This window comes from Ailuropoda melanoleuca, chromosome 7 (assembly GCF_002007445.2).
Source record: "Ailuropoda melanoleuca isolate Jingjing chromosome 7, ASM200744v2, whole genome shotgun sequence".
Classification (NCBI taxonomy): Eukaryota; Metazoa; Chordata; class Mammalia; order Carnivora; family Ursidae; genus Ailuropoda; species Ailuropoda melanoleuca.
In genome coordinates, this window is record NC_048224.1 from 46,892,290 (window position 1) to 46,911,677 (window position 19,388).

General features: G+C 44.7%; 1 protein-coding gene across 10 annotated transcripts in view; it reads right to left on the reverse strand.

Annotated features, from left to right (window-relative positions):
• The window catches only part of CDK5RAP2 (CDK5 regulatory subunit associated protein 2), a 164,003-nt gene that overhangs the window by 119,818 nt on the left and 24,797 nt on the right, over positions 1 to 19,388 (reverse strand). For all 10 annotated transcript variants that reach the window (XM_034664403.1, XM_034664402.1, XM_034664406.1 and 7 more), the window contains 4 exons: positions 15,479 to 15,589; positions 11,934 to 12,010; positions 6,147 to 6,270; positions 3,569 to 3,720 (listed from right to left, as the gene is read on the reverse strand). In XM_034664403.1, the coding sequence (XP_034520294.1) occupies positions 3,569 to 3,720; positions 6,147 to 6,270; positions 11,934 to 12,010; positions 15,479 to 15,589 (464 nt within the window). The remainder of the gene's footprint in view (positions 1 to 3,568; positions 3,721 to 6,146; positions 6,271 to 11,933; positions 12,011 to 15,478; positions 15,590 to 19,388) is intronic.

The following is a 19,388-nucleotide window of genomic DNA, read 5'->3' on the forward strand; positions in this document are numbered from 1 at the left end:
GCCTGCTTAGCAGCTCACCTTCTGACCTCCATTTAGCTCGGGGGCAGGCCTGCCCTCAGGGAGGGAACATACTGACCCTAGTCCCAGGAGAGTTCCACCACAGACAGGCCCACACCCCACGTGAGCAGAAATTCAGAGGCGGCCTCTGGCTGCTGCACTGGCTTTTGGGAGTGTGGCTGGGGTACATCTGCCCCTGAAGAGACAGCCACTTTGGTAGGACCGACAAATCAGGTTTCTGTGCCTATCCAGCCAGGCCTCTGGGAAACCCCAAGAAGATGCAGCCTGACCACCCACACATAGAGAGACCCCACCACCTACACCACATTAATGCTTCCCAAATTCCCTCTTCCAAAGAGATGAGAAGCCACGCTTCTGTGGCATATGTAACAGAGACCACTTTCTTCTCTGATTACCTTGACATGCGCCAGGCTCCACACCTTCCTTTGTGCATGACTTCCTTCCCCCATGCCCAAGCACAGCTGATCACCACCTTGCTTTTGTGCACAGCACAGAACCCTGAACTTACCTCTAACACCAATCACGCCATTTTTCACCTCCGTCCCCTCCCCTTGCTGAGAGCGCCATAAAAGGAAGAAAGTGCTCTTCTCTCCATTCCTGGCACCTAACCCAAGGCCACGCTCAGCAGCTGGTCAACGAATGCACGTATAGCTCCTTTAGTCTAGCCTTAATCCACATACCCAAGCACCTTCTAGACTCTACTCTTGGATGTCCATGAGCCCTCAACCCAACATGCCCCAAATGAGAGCTCCCATTCCCCCACCCAAAAACATCTGTTCTTTCTCCCTTTCATTCCCCAAACTCAGCACACAGTACCACCATCCCACAGTTGCTCATGCTTAAAACCTGGGTGAGGAGGTATCCCTGCAGCCTTTTCCCTCATCCCCAAACCCATCAATGATCAAGCCCTTCGAGCCATCATGTCAATTCTACCTGCCAAACATCTCTGCCTGTTCTTTTCCATGCTAGTTCTGTCACCTCAGTCCTGGTCACCATGATCTCTTGTCTGGACTTCTCCATCAGCCTGAGAGGCAGTCTTCCCACCCAGCCCATCCTCCAGGGGCAGCCAGAGGGATCACTCTAAATTATAGTCTGACCCTGACGCCACCCCCTTTCCACCCTTAACTCATCAGCAGCTTGTCACATGCCCTGAAGACAAAACCCAAACTATTCAACAAAGCCCGCATGATCTGGCCAGCTTCCCTCTCCGCATCTCTTCCCACCTCCCTTCCAGAACACAATTCTCCAGCCATGCTATAGTTCTGTCAGTTCCTGGGTCATGCTGCGTGCCCTCTGGCCTCTGAACTTCCATACCTATGGTTCCCAATGCCTGGAACACTCTTTCTTCCTCCAAGTAACTCCTCCTTTATCCTCATATTTCCACTGGGAAGCCTTTCCTAATCCCTCTAAACGAAATTAGAAAGATGTTAGGTTAACCCAGCATGTATCCATCTGGACCTTCTCACTCTGCTCTTGCCCTCCACTCCTCCCACCTAGCTAGATGACAAGCATACACCTTGACATGAGGTTCCTTAGGAGAAGGACCCAGGCTGTACCATCACACCTACACTCTACCCAGCACTTACCGAGCAGAAGACGCTCAGGAGGTATCTGTTGAACGAAGGGCATAACGATCCCACAGACCGATGCACTAACCACTGTGCATCTGCCAGGACCCCCGCAGGGCCCTTCCAATCCGCTCTCGCCCATGACCTCTTCTCACACCTACCCCCAGCCCTCTCCCTTCTTCCCCTTCACCAGGAATTCTTTTTTTCTTTGGTGGCTCCCCTTACACATTCTAGTCTCTTCCCTGGGTTCCCTATTTCAAAATTTATCTGCTGGAGACCTGCAGGTCCCCCAGGGAAGATAAATCTGTAAACCTTCTAAGGGCTTCACCACTCATCAGCTGGGAAAGATACAAGGGAACATATAAATAATTTGTATGGAGAAGGATTCCAGACTCTCTCACAGTACAGTGTCTAGAAAGGCTGCTACCCTGAGGGGGAGGCCCTGTCAAAAAAAACCAAAAAAAAAACCCACAAAAAACAAAAAACACCCATCTCGGGAGGCTTCACTTCCTAGCCATGTAATCGAGAAGAACATTCACTCAACCCTGAGGTCCTACACCTCACACAGATCTCTGTTTCCTGACTTGTCCTGAGATTCGTCCCCAAAACTTCAGTTTTCCAGATCAAAGCTAAGAAAAGGTTGCAGCACACCAAATAAATGTTAGCTCTTCCAGACACTGAAGCTAGGACACTGACCAAGTGGAAACCACAGCTCCTCCCTCAGAGCCTATTCCTTCCTCTTTTATAGATAATCCTAAAACATGAAAACAAGTTGCATACTCAAATCTCGTAAGAGAGTAAAGAGGCAGAAAGAAAGGCAAACAGCAGTTGGGGATTTGGGGCAACTGAGCACCAGAACCCAAACAACACGGTGGGCCCGTCAATCATGAGTCACTGAGCAACCAAAATAAAAAGGAACCATACTTCCTCTATTTAAGGAAATAGGAAAGTAGATCATTTGCTTTAGAACAATTTCTGTCAAATTCCAAACCAGCTTGGCTCTTCAACGGACAGGTCACAGGCTAGCCGGAAGTTTCACTTGTATTTAGTTTACACAAACTTTCACCTAGTGACCAGCAAAGCAAGGCAAGAGTAGCAAAACGTAAGGCTCATGATAAAGAAGAAAACCTCAACTCTCTCCTAACCAGTTTTGATCAAAAGTCTGGTCATTAGACACAAGCATTAAAGACTGCCTAAAGGCCCAATGGCCCATCCATTTCTCTGGAGTACGTGGCACACATATTACTCCTGGACCAAAAGAGAGCTCTGTACTCCGTCTACACTGTTTTGGCCCCTGCACTGTACAAATCTGGGCCCTCAACATGCATTAAGACATGATGAGGGGCGCCTGAGTGGCTCAGTCAGTTAAGAGTCTGCCTTTGGCTCAGGTCATGATCCCAGGGTCCTGGGATCAAGCCCCGCATCCGGCTCCATGCTCAGCGGGGAGTCTGTTTCTCCCTCTCCCTCTGCCCACCTACCCCCACCCCTGCTTGTGTTCCCTCTCTCTCTCAAGTAAACAAAATCTTTAAAAAGACATGGTGATAAACAGGTCTCACACAACTCACTAACATCTATTGTGGGGATATAATCACTTCCTGATCCCCCTGGGAAGATTCACAAGAGAAATTTCTCCCCGACGTCAAGTAAAACTGACTCGGTTTCTCCTGAGTTCCTGGCTCACTTATGTTCATCAAGACTATTTTTCTCTCTTTCCTTTGGTTACCAGGAAGCTCACAGCCAAACTGAAGGCTACGTCTAGTATCTGAACAGAACTTTTCAGCAGGAGTTTCTATCTATAATTCTTTCCCTGTCCTCATATCCCTACCCTATTCCTTTTCCCTCCACCCTAATCTGACTCCAGGTTTTCTAACTGTGGGGGAGCAAGCAGAGAAAGGAGGGATAAAGGAGCAGGAAGGAAACAAGGGAATACCCTTCTGCCATGCTGCTCGAATGTCAGCACGTAGCAGAGATAAGAGCCAGACCTGTCTTTCTGCTCCAGGACCACAGCCATGTCCGAGTCCCCCTCATGCCTCTTCATCTCCGAAAGCTCGTTTTCCAAGCTCAGCCGAAGAGCCTTCTCTGTTTCTGTCCCCGCAAAGGCCTTTTCCAGTTCCGCTTGGGCAGCTTTCACATCCTAGAGTTAAATTAAATGCATTGGATGCAATTTTTCAGTACAATTGGGAACATTTTGAAAGGAAATTGGATTAAAATATAAATATTTATGCCTTTTTCTCCAGCACATTTCCCCTCCCTGAATTGTACTATACATGGGGAGAATCAGTAATAAATACATTTGCCAGCCATTTTTCCCTCTTGTATCCTGAAGAGTAATAGGCATTTCCAACGGAAAAGACTCAACTCTACAAAAACTGTATTTTTGGGTTTGAAAAATCAGATCAATATTTACAGCTTGAATGAGAACAAGAAGAAATGTGCCTCTCAATACTTAAACATACATAAATTCTGGAGTCCCCATAACCTCCATACAAATTCATCCCACACCCCACCGCCCCCTCCCTATTTCTTTTAAGATGATGACTACACAATTCTCAAGTACATTTTCTGTATCTCCAAGGTGACGTCGGTGATGAAAAACTACGTTCTTCCTGAGAGCTCAGAGAGGCCAACAAGGAGATTATCTAAATCATGCAGGCAGTGCCCACGTGAGGAGAAGGGCCCTGGAGCTCAGGAAAGTGACCCAGGGGTAGATCTGGATCTCCAAGTGCCCACGGCCTCTGACTACGTCACAAAGATGAAAGTCAAATCAAACTGGGTTTGATTTGCTGTGGGACATTAAGTAGTCACTAGCCTCTCTGAGCCCCAGCTTATCTATAAAACAGGGATCACCACCATCCCGTCAAGGAATTGCTCTGACTCTGTCAAACGCTTGCTGCATCACAGGGAGCTCCAAGAAACACTGGCTTCCTCTTCCCTGCCCTTTCCCTCCATGGGCCGCCACCATCACTGCCCCCACTCAGGTGGGGGAAAAAGCCTCTTCTCCCAAGTGCAGTGATAGCCGGGAAAAATCATTTCCCGATATTCTGAGACAACAAACAAAACCTATTTACTGAGTGCCTCTTAAATGCCAGGCTTTGAGCAAGGAGCTTGATTCATCTTCTCTCTGTTCCTCACCTAACACTAGAAAGTCACGCTCTGAGAGACACACTACAGTAGTTTAGAATGCAAGTTCCACAGCTGGAGTACCTGGCGTTCCTGCCTGTGTGACCCCGAGCAAAGGACTTGGCCACTCTGTGCTTGAGTCATCATGTTTTTGTTTTTAAAAAGAATGATAAAAGTATTTATGTCACAGGCTTCCTGAAGGGATGAATGGAAAGGATGTGTGAAAAGCCTGAGAAGCGTGCCTCCCACATGCTGCTGGAACCACGGCTGTTAGGACAATCACTACCGCAAAGCAGACGTCCCCAGCCTCCCTTTACAGAAGGGGACCAGGCTAATGAGTGACAGCGCAGAGGGTCAACCCAGCACGGTCTGGCGGTCCCGCTGGCACCCTAAAACACTGGGCGGCGCTTCCCGGGGAGTGTAAGCTGACCGAACCAACAACAACGTTTTAACTCAAAGTCAGAATTTGGGGTCAGAAGACTCTCGTTTTGGTTCCAGCTCTACCACTGATGACTAAGCCTCAGTTTCCCTGCCTCTCACAGCTGTGTCCTCGTCTGTATTTTAGACCCCTCACAGGGCCAGTGAGAATGCCATGAATGGAAAAGACCACCCCTGGCTGCAAAGTACAGTCCCAGGGCATCTGCCTTCTGTATCCAGAAGCACTTTGGGCTGCCATCCCTCCTCGTACCTAAGAAGAGCCAGGGTTTCAGGTGGAGAACGGGAGATGGACCAAGAGACTTCAAAGACCGAGAATGAAGTAACCAGTGTCACTGAATGCCAGCTTAACGTGGGCAGAAACTTTTAACATCTAGGAGACAAGATTTTTTAGCCAGGACACAACCTGCCTCCCATCACGGTCACAGGAAGCGCCTGAGAATGAGCAGAAGGAGGGGCTCCAGGCGGTGTCTCCCCAAGAAGAGGCATTCAGTGAACACCGGGGTGATGTGGGATGGAGGCCAGATACTGGGGACGGGGCTGCATGGGCATGCGACGGCCTGCAAATCGGAATCACTTCCAGGCTTAGCGCCGGTTAGGGAAGTCGCTTCCCCTCTCCAGGCCTCAGTTTCCTCCTCTGTAAAATCAAGGGACTACCCTAGGTAAGAAGAAGAGCAGTGTTGCCGCAAGAGCGTGGGTTTGAAAATCAGCCATTGCAAATTTAAATCCAGGATCAAACTGAGACTAGTCAGTCTTTCTGTACGTGGGTGCCCTCATCTGCGGGAATGAAGACAACGGCCAGGACGCAGGGTGTGGGGTCACAAATTCTATACGCAAAGCGCCTAGGACAGGGCTGGAACCCACCCGCCCATCCTGAGCTGCTCGATAGGGTGGCTCCCGTTTCTGCTGACACTCCCAATGTTTAGGAGAAAAGGAACAAAATCGTGCCCCCTCCACTCTCAGCCCACTGTCAGAGCACACTCTCCTTGGGGTTTCCAGACTTGCCTCTTCTAAATGGAATATTCTCCTGGTTAAGAGATCTTCGACCTGCTGCACCTTCTTCCGAGCATCTTCTTTCACCCGCTGAACCTCGGAGCCGCCCCCTTCAGCGAGGCTCTCCACGGCTTTGCTGCAAGAAGGGGAAAAGGTATAAAACCCATGTAGGGACAGTGGGACGGGGATTTAAATGACCCCCAGAGAGACAAGGAGTATTTGTTCATCATTTCTCCCACAGACCTGTGCTGTTCTTTTTTTTTTTTTAATTAGTCTTTGTAACTCAAAAACACAGATAATGCAATGTATGAATGTATCGAATCAATCAACACATACACCTTAAACTTACACGTTACATGCCAGTTATACCTCGATTTAAAATACATATCTATAAACACAAATTAAGAAAGGAGAATCATCCATAATCTCACTAAGTTAACATTTTAGCATAAAGCCTTACAGACATTTTCTACAAGAAGAGAATCGCGTATCTATCATCTGACTTTATCACTTCATACACTATAAACATCCTTCTGGGTCAATAAATACATATCTCTATCATTTTTAAAGGCTATACATTTAATTCACTATGTAAAATGTACTGTAATATATTAAATCAATCCCCTATTTTTTTACTGAAGTACGGTTGACATACCTCAATTCCCTACTTTCAAAACATTCAGATGGAAAAAAAAATTAGATTTCTGATTTTACACATTTGCCTGAAAACACTTCTAAAGCACAGAGCCCACTACAAAGTACTCAAATAAATGTTAGGGTTATTATTTATTGTATTATAAGCAATGCTATAATAAAAGCATCCTTGTATGTATACCATCTAGTGATTTCCTAGGGTCAATTCCTACAAACGGAATTACTGGGCCAAAGGGCGGGCACACTTCTAAGACTTTCAACAGCTATTGCCAAATTTCCCACCAGGACAATTCCAACAAAGCACCCCTCCGCCGTGGCAGGAGAGGGGGAGAGCTGGTCTGACAAACCAACGTGCAAAGGAGCAGCGTGCCACAGAAACACATGGGAGGCGTCAAGGGCTTTCCTACATCAGCTTTTGCCAATGGGAGGGGAAGGCATTTTAAATACAGCATGATCCATCCGTGAGCACCAGCTACCACTTAGGGCATGAGGAGAGGAGTCTGCGCGAGCAGCCCCCGCTCCGTGAAATGCAGAGTTCGCGCTGCTTTGGTACCACGGGATAGTCTGTCCCGTGGACGAGCAGCGGTGGGCATGACACACCGAAATCAGACGCAGGACCACAACCACGGACGCCTTTCATTTTGGTTCTCCTCAAAAGAAAAATAGTGTGAGAAACGAATTTGCGAGACATACACTCAGCGCAGTGCTCATCAGATTTCTAAAATGATTGCAGGTTTCCAGAAGGCAGAATAATAAAGGAAATGGCTCCACCTAAAGCTGGTTTCTTGGAAAAACTGCAACAGAACAGATTTATTCACCGCCAGCCTCCCGTGCCCTACTTTAGGGGTATATGAAATTTTCCCAACCAAAAGCCATGTGATCAGACGCTCACATGTACAGGCCATGTGAATTTTTGACTGAGAACAATGGAAAGTCAAGAGGGCCATCCTTGCTGCCCGAGTATCCAACATGAGTTGCCTGCAAATAAAGACTTTATTCATATCGCGCTTCCTTTCACCAATAAGCCTTCAGAAGGCCCCGGTGTCATGACATCATTTTAATGGAATTCAATGTGAACAATTGAAAGAACGTGGACTCTGAAGCCTGAAGAGATTTGCTTCCAAAAGTATCTCTATTATGTCCTCAGTGTGCCTCTGGGTCAGTGACCTCTTACATGTCAGTCTCCTCAGTTGAAGAATGACATGATCACCTCTGAGAATTCTGTGCTAACACGGCGGTGGCTACAGCACAGTGCCCCTTCCTCTCCCATCCGAGTGCCGCCTGCTGTCCCGGAGGCCACCACAGCCACTTCCTGACTAACGCCGCGAAACATCCTCGGCCCCCACCCCCTCAGCTCATCTCTCGATCCGTACCATCCGGAGTTCACAGGGATCCAGTCATTTCTATCACTCCTCAACAGGTCTTACATGTGGCTGAAAAAATTCCACACTAGAGGCTTTTCTTCCCAAGCCTTGGATATGGGATGTTTCCGGTCCTGAATTCCCACTAACCACTGCAAGTCTTCTAGCTTTACAGAGCCTCCTCTAAGGAATGGTTCCTTCCAGCCCCCCTCCCGACCTGCACCCCAACCACCGTCTCCTTCCTATCGGCCCAGATCGAACCTTGGTGTTTTAGAGTCAGAATCATATATGTTGTCAAGAGGCAGACTACAATTTTTAATAAGTACTGGTCTTATTCAGTTTGTTTGCATTTTAGTTATACCAATAAAATATATTCCCAATAATAAATGTTCCAACTTTTCATTTATCATCTTTGCATTTTACAGTTACTGTAGCAATAAAATTTATACTCAGCAGTATGGTGCAATTTTCCTCTACTAATGGAATTATTATTTTTGTTTGTGTTTTAAAGCTACAGAGATAAAATTTACTCCCGACAATATGTCCGCTTTTGTTTTTAACGTCCCTCATAGTGACTGATAAATATAACAATGAAAAGCCAGCACACATCCATGTTTACTCCACAGCAAGGCAGAGTGGGCTCCAAAGCCAGACCCATCCCAGCTCTATTTCCAACCTCAGCGGGGCCCCCAACTCCTCTGAGGCCCAGTTTTCTCCGCACTCAAATGGGAATACCGGCTGCCTCACGTCATTGTTGTGAAATTGATAAAGCATGTCAAGTGCCTGGCACAGCGTCTGGGGCAAAGTAGGATCTCAATAAATGCCAGTTCACTCCCCCTACCCTGTCTCTCCTTATAGAACCTGGGCCAACAGACACAATAGAGAGTTAGACTTAAGGCAAGGCAACAGTGGGACAAAGTGGTCTAATCCGGCCTTCCCCTGATACAAAAAAAACCCGTCTATAAATACCACCACTGCTACCCCTTTTAACTGTCAACACTTCCTCTTGATTCTTTCCATTCTAATTATAGTTCTTGAGAGAAAGCAGGGACTTTTCCTGTGACAGGTCGCATATCTCCTACCCACCCCCGCCCCCCCCCATAAAAACAACCACCATAAAAGTGTAAAAGGGAGTTGAGGGCGTTAATAAAGGTTATTTTTCCACCACAAGAATGTACCACACATGCGCTTGGAGGTGCTGGGCAGTTAGGGTAAAGGGAAAGGCACATTTCACAGGGATGTGGTAGACACTGTGTTTGTCCTATGGCGGGCAAGGCGCACAAAGGCCCCACAAAGGAGGAACGGCTGAGAAGCCCCACGTTCCACTGAAGGAGAAAAGGCTCTTGTCTTGGCTTTTTTTTTTTTAATTTTTTATTTATTTATTTGACAGAGATAGAGACAGCCAGCGAGAGAGGGAACACAAGCAGGGGGAGTGGGAGAGGAAGAAGCAGGCTCATAGCGGAGGAGCCTGATGTGGGGCTCGATCCCACAACGCCGGGATCACACCCTGAGCCGAAGGCAGACGCTTAACCGCTGTACCACCCAGGCGCCCCTTGTCTTGGCTTTAGAGGAGATGGAGTCATGTTGGAGAAACAAGAATCACACACAGGAGAATAAGAAAAGCACACGAAACCAATGCTGGACCAGAAGTTAGGGGCTTGTGTTTGGATCCCAGCTTCGATCACCTGCTAAAGCAGTGTTCGTCATGGCTCTTCCCTTCTCCAGGTCTAAATCCCCACTCTCTAAACTGAGGTCCTCTTCAAGCTTTGCCCAGCTCCCAGGAGAATGATGGCATGCACATGGATCTAAGAGTGTTTTATCAACTGTAAAGTGCTGGGGCCCCTGGGTGCCTCAGTCGGTTCAGTGTCTGACTCTTGATTTCAGCTCAGGTCACGATCTCAGGGTTGTGAGATTGAGCCCCGCGTCAGGCTCCGAGCTGGGCGTGGAGCCTGCTTGAGATTCTCTCTCTCCCTCTCTCTCTGGTCTTCCCCTCCCCCCCAAAAAAGATAAAAATAAATAAATAAAGACAATCAAGTGCTGCGCACATATGGGAGTGAGATTCTGTGCCAGGGAAGCTTGTGAAGAGAGTGAAATGCGGGCTCCGGGCAGCCATGTGGGAGCCACAGTGAGCCTCTATGTCAGGTAGGGACCAGGGAAGGCATCTGGACAGGGAGGGGACAGGTGGCACAAGTGGTCAGCTGTGGTAACGCCAGAACATCTTTGGCATCTGTGAGCTGCGTGTGGGATAAAGAGCTGGCGGAGAGGAAGCTGCAGCAGTCAAGTCGCTGCGAACATTCTTAAAAGCAGAGCTCATGATCTTCAGCCCTAATCTAGGAGTCATCCTTGACATCCCCCTTTCCATCCATTACCAAGCCCTGTTGATTCTGCTCACCAAATGCCTTTCTAACCCACCCTTCCATCTCCATCACTAGTCTCTCACCTAAACTCCTAGACTAGCCTCTTAACTGGTCTCCCCGCCTCCCTTTGTGCTCTGCCGACAATCACTTCCCACTCAGCATCCACGGGACCTCTACAAAATTAGTCTCTGACGGTGTCCGCTGCTCAAAACCCATGACTGCTTTCCATTTATCTTGGGATGATCTCTGCTGTGGCCTCAAGACCCTCCAGGACAAGAGGGAGATGCCCCAGACTCCCCACATTTCCTCAGACCTGCACGCACACTAGTGAATTCCTACGGGCTCCTCAGATCTCACCTGAGCGCCACGTCCTCAGGGCCCCTTCCTCACCACACATCTCTACTCGCAGGTCTGCTCCTGCTCGATCAGCACTCACCACTCTTATCTTTCTCACGGCTCTTCTTCCGCTTTGTAGCCATACGTTTATTTTTCCAAGTATTCTATCGCCATCGCCCCTTCTAGAACAAAAGCCCCATGTGTCTGTCTGGATGACCACTGCATCCCCAGGAACCTAGTCCAGTGCAGCAGTCCATGGCACAATTACATGCTAAGTGTGTATGAATGAATGGATAACCAATCGAGTCATGAACTGTATTCTCTAAATTGGTCTTATTGCGCAATAAATATTTAAATTAATTCTGTGATTAGCTAAAATAGTTTTCAAATGCATTTTAAACATCTCCTTGAAACAAAATATGACAAGAAACCCCAACGCACCGACCAGACACAGAAACGAGTTCCTCTGAATAAAGCCCTCCCCTCTGCCCCCCAGCCTCACTCACCACAGGAGCCCCTCAGGACCCCTGCGAGCCCCTAGGGCTTTCATAGAGATGAAAATGAATGAGCTACCGCTAGAATTAGGGACATGGATGGACCGCGCAAACACAGTGCTGAGGAAAGGAGGCCAGACACAAAAGGATGCGTGCGTAGTGTACGAGTCCATGCCTACAAAGTTCAGAAATGGGCAGAACTAGGCAATGCTGCTATCGGTGGTCAGCACAGGGGTTATCTTGGTGCAGACGGCTAAGTTCTGGGAGCACAAAGGGGACCTGAGGGGGCTGGTGACCTGAGGGAGCTGGTGATGTTCTGGTTTCTGATCTGGGCTGTGGCCCCACGAGCTGTGTTTGCTTAGTGAAAAGTCGTCATGCTGTCCCCTTAAGATGGGATCGTTTTCCCCGTTAAGCATATTACACTTCAAATTTGTTGAGAAACAGTTAAATAAAAACGAACACCTCCTTGGCATCCTCAGGGCCCAGCGGGAGCCAACTGGCTTAGAAAGCACAAGGCTAGTTTTACCGCCCCACCCAGCCTCCACTACCGGGACTGCAGGCGCCCTGCGAGCTTGTGACAGGATGACAGGTACTCACGAGGCTTTGATGAGCAGCTGCTCTCTCTCCTGGAGCTCCCGCTTCAGACTCTCTACTTCCACCTTGAGTTCGATGTTCTTCCAGTCAAGATCAGCAAAGAAAAGAAACAATGTAAAACACAGAACACACGAACGTCTAGTCTGCAGCAGGGAAACAACTTTCAGCACAGGCTAACTTACACGATGCTTATAACAGGCAGATGCTAGATTCAAAACCTCATTAGCCTCTGGGCACAAGGAGAAGGGAATTATTAAACACTGGTGGTCTCAAAAGAAAGCCCTAGATTTCTCAAGACTTGGAACAATTATGTAAATTTCCCAAGCATCTAACAGCCAGAGCATTCAAACATCAAGGCATAAATGTCATACAAGTGAGGCTGATTTAAAAATTGTTTGCCCTCCGCCAAGCAAATTTACAAGCAATTCTGCAGTTTGCTTTTACCATTCCGAGGCAATTACTTCTGGTTGTTTACAATCATGCATGTGGTGGCTGTAGCAGTGGGAATGTATTACAGCTTCAAAAAAAAAAAAACACACACACACACACACACAAAAAAACCACACAACAAGTGGATGGGTAAGTGGGAGGCCACATCACTGCCCGTCTCGTTTCAGTGGAAAATCTCAGGGCTCTTACAAAAGAGCCACAACTGCAGGGGGCAAGCTTTCTATAAGGGACACCACGGTGTGCTCCACCCAGCCACCCTCCTCTCAGCCGACTGGAATGAAGGCAGTCACACCTGCCCTTGCTTGGGCTGCTAACTCACGTGAGAACCCAAAGACAGAATCTCCAGCAAATGGACTGCAATGTGAGACGGTGGGGCAGTGATGGGCTTCCCAAACTGGTCCACAAGTGTATCCCAGACAGAATATTCGATGAACTCAAGTAGGAGACTGCGGTCTGAGTGTGTCGTTTGCACGGGACTGCTATAAACCCAGAATTTCTCTGAAATCTTACTCCTGCTTTCATAATTCACGCCAATTTTACCTTCTACTCCATAATACATGTGTACCATTTTAAATAAAAATCCGATTTCCAGTAAAATTTACAATCTGGGGGGACAAGCCTTCCACCTTTCGGCCAAGCAGCCCTGGGACGAATGAGGACCCCAGAATGAAAAGTCAGCCACAATGAAAACCAATCCGTTCACGAGGACAAGGGTTCAAATTCTGCCTCCTCTCTTTACCAGGAGGAAACTGTCCTAAGTCAGCGGCTGCTCATGTGTTCCTTCTGCCACATCACATATACACAGCAATCACGCATGGGGCTCAGCCCTGGGGACACCGTAGTAAAACAAGGCAGACCCAGGCCCTGGTTTCACGCTAGCATTAAACACGAAACTGGGAGCACCAGCCTGTAGTCATCCTTGGAAGCACAAGTCCAGGAGGGAAGAAAGCAGAGTTACTCCTCTGGGGCCACTCAAGCATCAAATGAACAACACAAGCCCACCTGACACAAGGGATGTAAAGAGCAAATGAGCTAACAGACAAGAAAAGCCTAGCAGACAGGTTCAACACTTTCTTCACTGTCAACAACAGGAACAAAACAAGTCATCTGTGAGGCCAAACTTTTTCTAAAAGTTGTTGATCTTTGCATAAAGGACACTGCAGGCCAGTGCATTGGTCTTCAACTGGTTGTGTGAAAACCCTTCAAACAAAGGATTCCTTTTCTGTTCTAGGAAGGGCAGAGAGTTTCTGTGTAGGAACTGACACCAGACAGTCTAAACCACTTTCTGACGAACTAACTGGCACCCTAACCCAGGAATCTAAAAGGATGGAGGCCTCTGTGTCCACTAGGCTGTTTTTCTCAAGCCCAGTCCCTCTAGTTATAAACTTACACACGCGATAATTAGTTTCCAAACCAAAAATCAAGACACTAGAGAGCTGAAAATGGAATATCATTATAAAAAAGAATGAAGAAGGTCTAAAACCACTATTAAGGAAAGATATCCAAGATATTGTTAAAGAAAAATGCAGAACAGAACGTGCCTGCATTTATGTAAAAAGGGGGTTTATACAAACACACACACTTGCTTGTATATACATAAAGTTCCTCTGCATAAATGATTAATAATATCGGTTAGATCTGGGGAACTAGGAGACAAGGGTGGATGAAAGTCTTTTTTGTATATTCCCTTGATGCTTTTTGAATTTTGAGCCATGTACTTATCCAAAAACTTAAAATAAAAGTACAATTAAATCAAGTCATCTAATCAGACTGTATAAAAAGAAAAAAAGCTAAACAGCATAGGACAATGAGGTCAGCAGGCCTGCGTTCAAAATCCACCTCTCAGAGCAGCTATGTGACATCAAGCAAGTTACTGATCTTCCCTGAACTTCAGTGTCCGCTTCGTAAGATGAGGACAATCTCCACTGCACAGGGCTATCTTGACAAAAATAAGACGATGAATGTACAAATGCCCAGGACAGTGCCTGACACACAGCAAGAAGTTAACACACTTTGGCTCCTGATTGCCCTAGAAGTATGTAACCATACATACATATAAAATATTTTAGGCTATTGGTTTTTCCTCCAAACTATGATTGCACCTTTACTCCCTTCTAGAAAAGGGAACATTGTCATTGTCTTTCCACCCCCACACTAAAGAAAAAAAAAAAACTGTCTTAAGGGACAAGGGGGCTTTTCAATTCCTGAAAAGGCTCAGAAGTACAATAAAATCCCTCTTCAAGACAAATCCATTTAAGTTCATCCGCTGAGACTCAAGGAGAGGTCCTTTTCGCCCTTCAAAAGTTTCCACTGGTGCAAACTTCAGACCAGAAAAGATGGAATAATTCCCAGGCCAAGGGCTAATCTCCTGGAGAAAGCCAAAAACTGGGCACTGAAATATGGTTCATATTCAAGTCTTTTCAAGAAAGCCAAGTTCTGTTTTCCACTTTCAGGCAGAGGCCCCCAGGTCAAGACTTCAGATGGGAAGAGACGTTTTTCTGACAGTTACAAGCAAGCACACAAGGAATCCAGAAGAGTCACAACACAGAAAACTGACATCCTAACTCCACACTGCCAAGGGAAGCTCGGTAAGACAATGATGACAATTGTCAAGCGCCGACTGTGTGCTGGGGCTCTTCATCTGTCATCTCACTTTAATCCACACAAACAACTCTGTGACAGAGGGATTATCACTTCCCTCTGCAGGCAAGCCCAGAGCACTGAGGGGACCTGCCTACAGTCACACGACTTAGTTGGTAACAGTAGTTACATGGAATCCGCAATTCCAAAGACATCCCACCACTTCACTGCTTTTGTCTAAATTATAAAGAATTAAGAAAAGGCAATGGAAATAAAGACAGTAAATCAGAATTCAGATTTTAAAACGAGAGAAAAGATTCCCTTAAAATTAATCTTGTATCTCTTTCCTTAATATTAAGGTCACCCTATTGTCTTTATGTTGCCCATAATCAATTCAAATTAAGTGAAAGCAGCTCTGTCTATTCAGGCTAACTCTGAGAACAAATATTAATCAAATTTCTGCTGGGAAGGACTATGAGCAAAGACACCGGGGGTGGCAGTGAGAAGTGGAACCTCACAGTTTTATAGACGTGTTCGGTGGGGCCATCAAATTCCTGTTGCATTCTTTCCTCCAGGAAATAGATGCGGAGCTTTAGATTAAAGTTTTCTTTCTTCAATTCAGTGATTTGCTGGAAAATAAGCACAGAAGGGTTATCGAAAGCAAGGCCTAAAGTGTGGTACCTACATTAATCCCCATAGCTCCTACGGCTACGAATGGAATGAAATGTTAAATACTACAGAAAACTTCCATCTGCTGCAATTGTACCAACCCAGGATTAAGTGGTTCTCAGTAGCCAAATTTAAGACAAGCTGAGCACTGCAATGATACTGACTAAGGAAAGAATTCATGTCTCCACACTGATAATAAGTAAGGAAAGAAAGAAAACGGAAGGAAAGTAAGAGGCAAATCTCTTCTTTACAAAAGACATCCAGTTAATAAATGGAGAAGAATAAAAGGAGCAGAAAACCACGATTATACAACCACTAAGGTAATAACTGATTCAGGTAGGAATCACCGGTGCTAAAAGCATTAGATAAAAGATCACTGGAGAACATGATATTCACCCAGCTTCAAGATATGACCCCACAGATGGCTTATTAATTACAAAAGGAAAAGCTACCATGACTATTTATTTATTTTAAAATGTACTTATTTGAGGGGCGCCTGGGTGGCTCAGTCGTTAAGTGTCTGCCTTTGGCTCAGGGCGTGATCCCAGAGTCCTGGGATCGAGCCCCACATCAGGCTCCTCCACTGGGAGCCTGCTTCTTCCTCTCCCACTCCCCCTGCCTGTGTTCCCTCTCTCACTGGCTGTTTCTCTCTCTGTCAAATAAATAAATAAAATATTTTAAAAAAATAAAAAATAAATAAAATGTACTTATTTGAGAGAGAGAGCATGCACGTGCATGAGGACAGGGAGGAGGGAAAGCGAGAGAGAGAATCTCAAGCAGACTCCCTGCTGAGCACAGAGCCTGACACTGGGCTCAATTCCATGACCCTGAGATCATGACCTAAGCCGAAATCAAGAGTCGGATGCTTAACGGACTGAGCCACCCAGGTGCCCGAGCCACCCAGGTGCCCTGGTACCACTACAATTTAGAAATCCGGTAGACACCACCTAAATCAAGGGAATATATCAACTATCACCAGTGGTGGGACAAACTGACATGCCATGCCTCCTGAAATAAATCACTGAAAGCAAACAACTTCATTTAAAATGTTCCTGCCCACAACTTCTAGCCTGTACCTAATCAAGGAGTCCACCAGACAAATCCAAATATAAGGAAATTGCAAAATAACAGGACTGAACTCTTCAAAAATCTTAACAACAATCTTAAGGCAAAAATGGTTCGGGAACTCTTCTTAATAAATGGAAGTAACGGAGGCATGCTTACTAAGTGTGATGAAAACATACAGTAAATCCTGAATTAAAAAAAAAAAACCATGAGGGTAAGTGGGGGAATCTAAATAACAACTTGGTATTAAGTAATAGTATTATGAATTTGCAGGAGAAATGTCCTAAGTAAGAGACACATGCTATGCACTTAAGGATGTTGTCATGATGTCTGCAATTAACTCTCTAATGAGTTGAGGAGGGACAGAAAAAATAGCAAATGTAGCAAAATATTAATTGATGAATCTAGACGTAGAATATATGATTCATTGTTGGGCTATTTTGCAACTTTTCCATAGATTCACTTTGCTTGTTCATGGATATGCCCATAGACATCATGGGTCATAAAATAAACTTTAACAGATTTAAAAGAATGGAAATCAAACCATGTTCTCTGACCATAATAAACTTAAGCTAGAAATCAATAACAGAAAGAAATTGGAAAATCTTCAAATACTTAGAAATTAAATAACACATTTCTAAACAATCCAGGGGTCAAAGAGGAAGTCTCAAGGGAAATCAGAAGATATTTTGAATTAAATGAAAATGCAAATATAAAAAAATTTGTACGTTGCAGTTAAAGTGGTGATTGGGGGATATTTACACTATTAAATACGTTAGAAAACAAGAAAGGTTTCAAATCCACAATCTAAGCTTCTACCTTAAGAAGACATAAGAAGAGCAAAATAAACCCAAAGCAAGCAAAGTGACAGATATACTAAACATAAAAGCAGAAAACAATAGAATGGAAAGCAGAAAAACAACAGAAAAAACCTATTTAAAAAGACGGTTCTTTCAAATGATTAATGAAATTGATACACTCTGGCAAGACTGGCAAAGAAAAAAAAGAGAAGACATAAGTTACCAATATCAAAGAACAAAAGAGAGGTTATCACTACAGAGCCCACGGCAATTAAAGGGACAGTAAGAGAATAATGCATACAACTTTATGCACATAAACTGGACAACTTAGAGGAAATAACACAATTCTGTGAAAAGCACAAATTATCAAAATTCACCAAAGAAGCAACAGATAACCAGAACAGTCTTGTATCTATTTTTCATATTGAATTTGTAATTAAAACCCCTCCAGAAAAGACAATTCCGAAACAAGACGATTTCAGTAGCAATTTCTACCAAATATTTAAAGAAGAAATAACACCATTTCTACACAATCTCTTCCAGTAAACAGAAAGTAAGCGAACTTTCCCACTTCATTTTATGAGGGCAACATTACCCCAATACCAAAATCATACAAAAACATTACAAGAAAACTATAAACTAAGTCACTCGTGAATAGCGATGGAAAATCCTCAACTAAATTTTAGCAAATTGAAAAAACAGATTAATACGTCATGACTGGGATTTATCCCAGGAATGTAAGGCTAATTCCACATTCAAAAGTCAATCCATGTAATCCACCAGACTAAAAAACTAAGAAGAAAAAAATATATAATCATATCAACAGATGCAAAAAAAGCATCTGATAAAACCCAACAGCCACTCAAGATAAATACTCAGCAAACTAGGAATTAAAGGAAACTTCCTTAATCTGCTAAAGGGTATCTACAAAGAACTCATACATTTACAAACAACATATTTAATTAAAGATGAAAAATGCTATTCCCCTAACACTGGGAATAAGGAAAGGATATCTACTCTCACAATTCCCATTCAACATTGCATTTGAAGTCCTAGACAGTGCAATAAAGCAAGGGGAAAAGGAAAAAAGGAATCCAGTTTGGAAAGGTAGAAATAAAACCCATCCTTATCTGAAGACAATATGATTATCTATGTAGAAGATCGCAAGGAATCTACAAAAAAGATCCCAGAATTCATGAGTTTAGCAAAGTCAATATGCAAATATCAAGCATATTTCGATAAACTAACAACAACTGGAAACTGAAACTTTTTAAATACCATTTTACAATACCTCCAAAAAAATGTAAACAATATATTCATTTATATATTTATATATATTATAAATATATATTTTATAAACATATATAAATATAAAACTAGTAAAACATTACGTATGCTCAAAACCACAAAATGCTGAAGAAAATCAGGAACCTAAATAAGTGAAAAGACTTACCAAATTCATGGACTGAAAGATAATATAATAAAGATGTCAATTCTCTCCAGATTTGACATAATCCCAATCTAAATGCCCATAGGATTTCTTGTAGGAAGAAACAAGCTGATTATAAAATTTATATGGAATAGTAAAAGAGCTAGATGGGTGAAAACAACTTTGAAAAAGAATCCAATCAAGCAGATTACATAAATAGACCCATACAATTACAGCTAATAGATTTTTGACAAAGCTGCTCTAACCTTAAAAATAAAACTGGCAGTTCTTCTGCCAGCAAAGATGGGTTTACTCAGGAATAGCAGAGAATTGTAATCCAAGACAAGCAAGCTATGGCAAAACCAAAGGCCAGTCAGAGAACAAAGGCAAGAAATGTTTTACACAGGAAAGGGGGACGTCGGGAAGGGCACTGGGGTAAACTGGGAGCTGGAAATATGGTGGCTT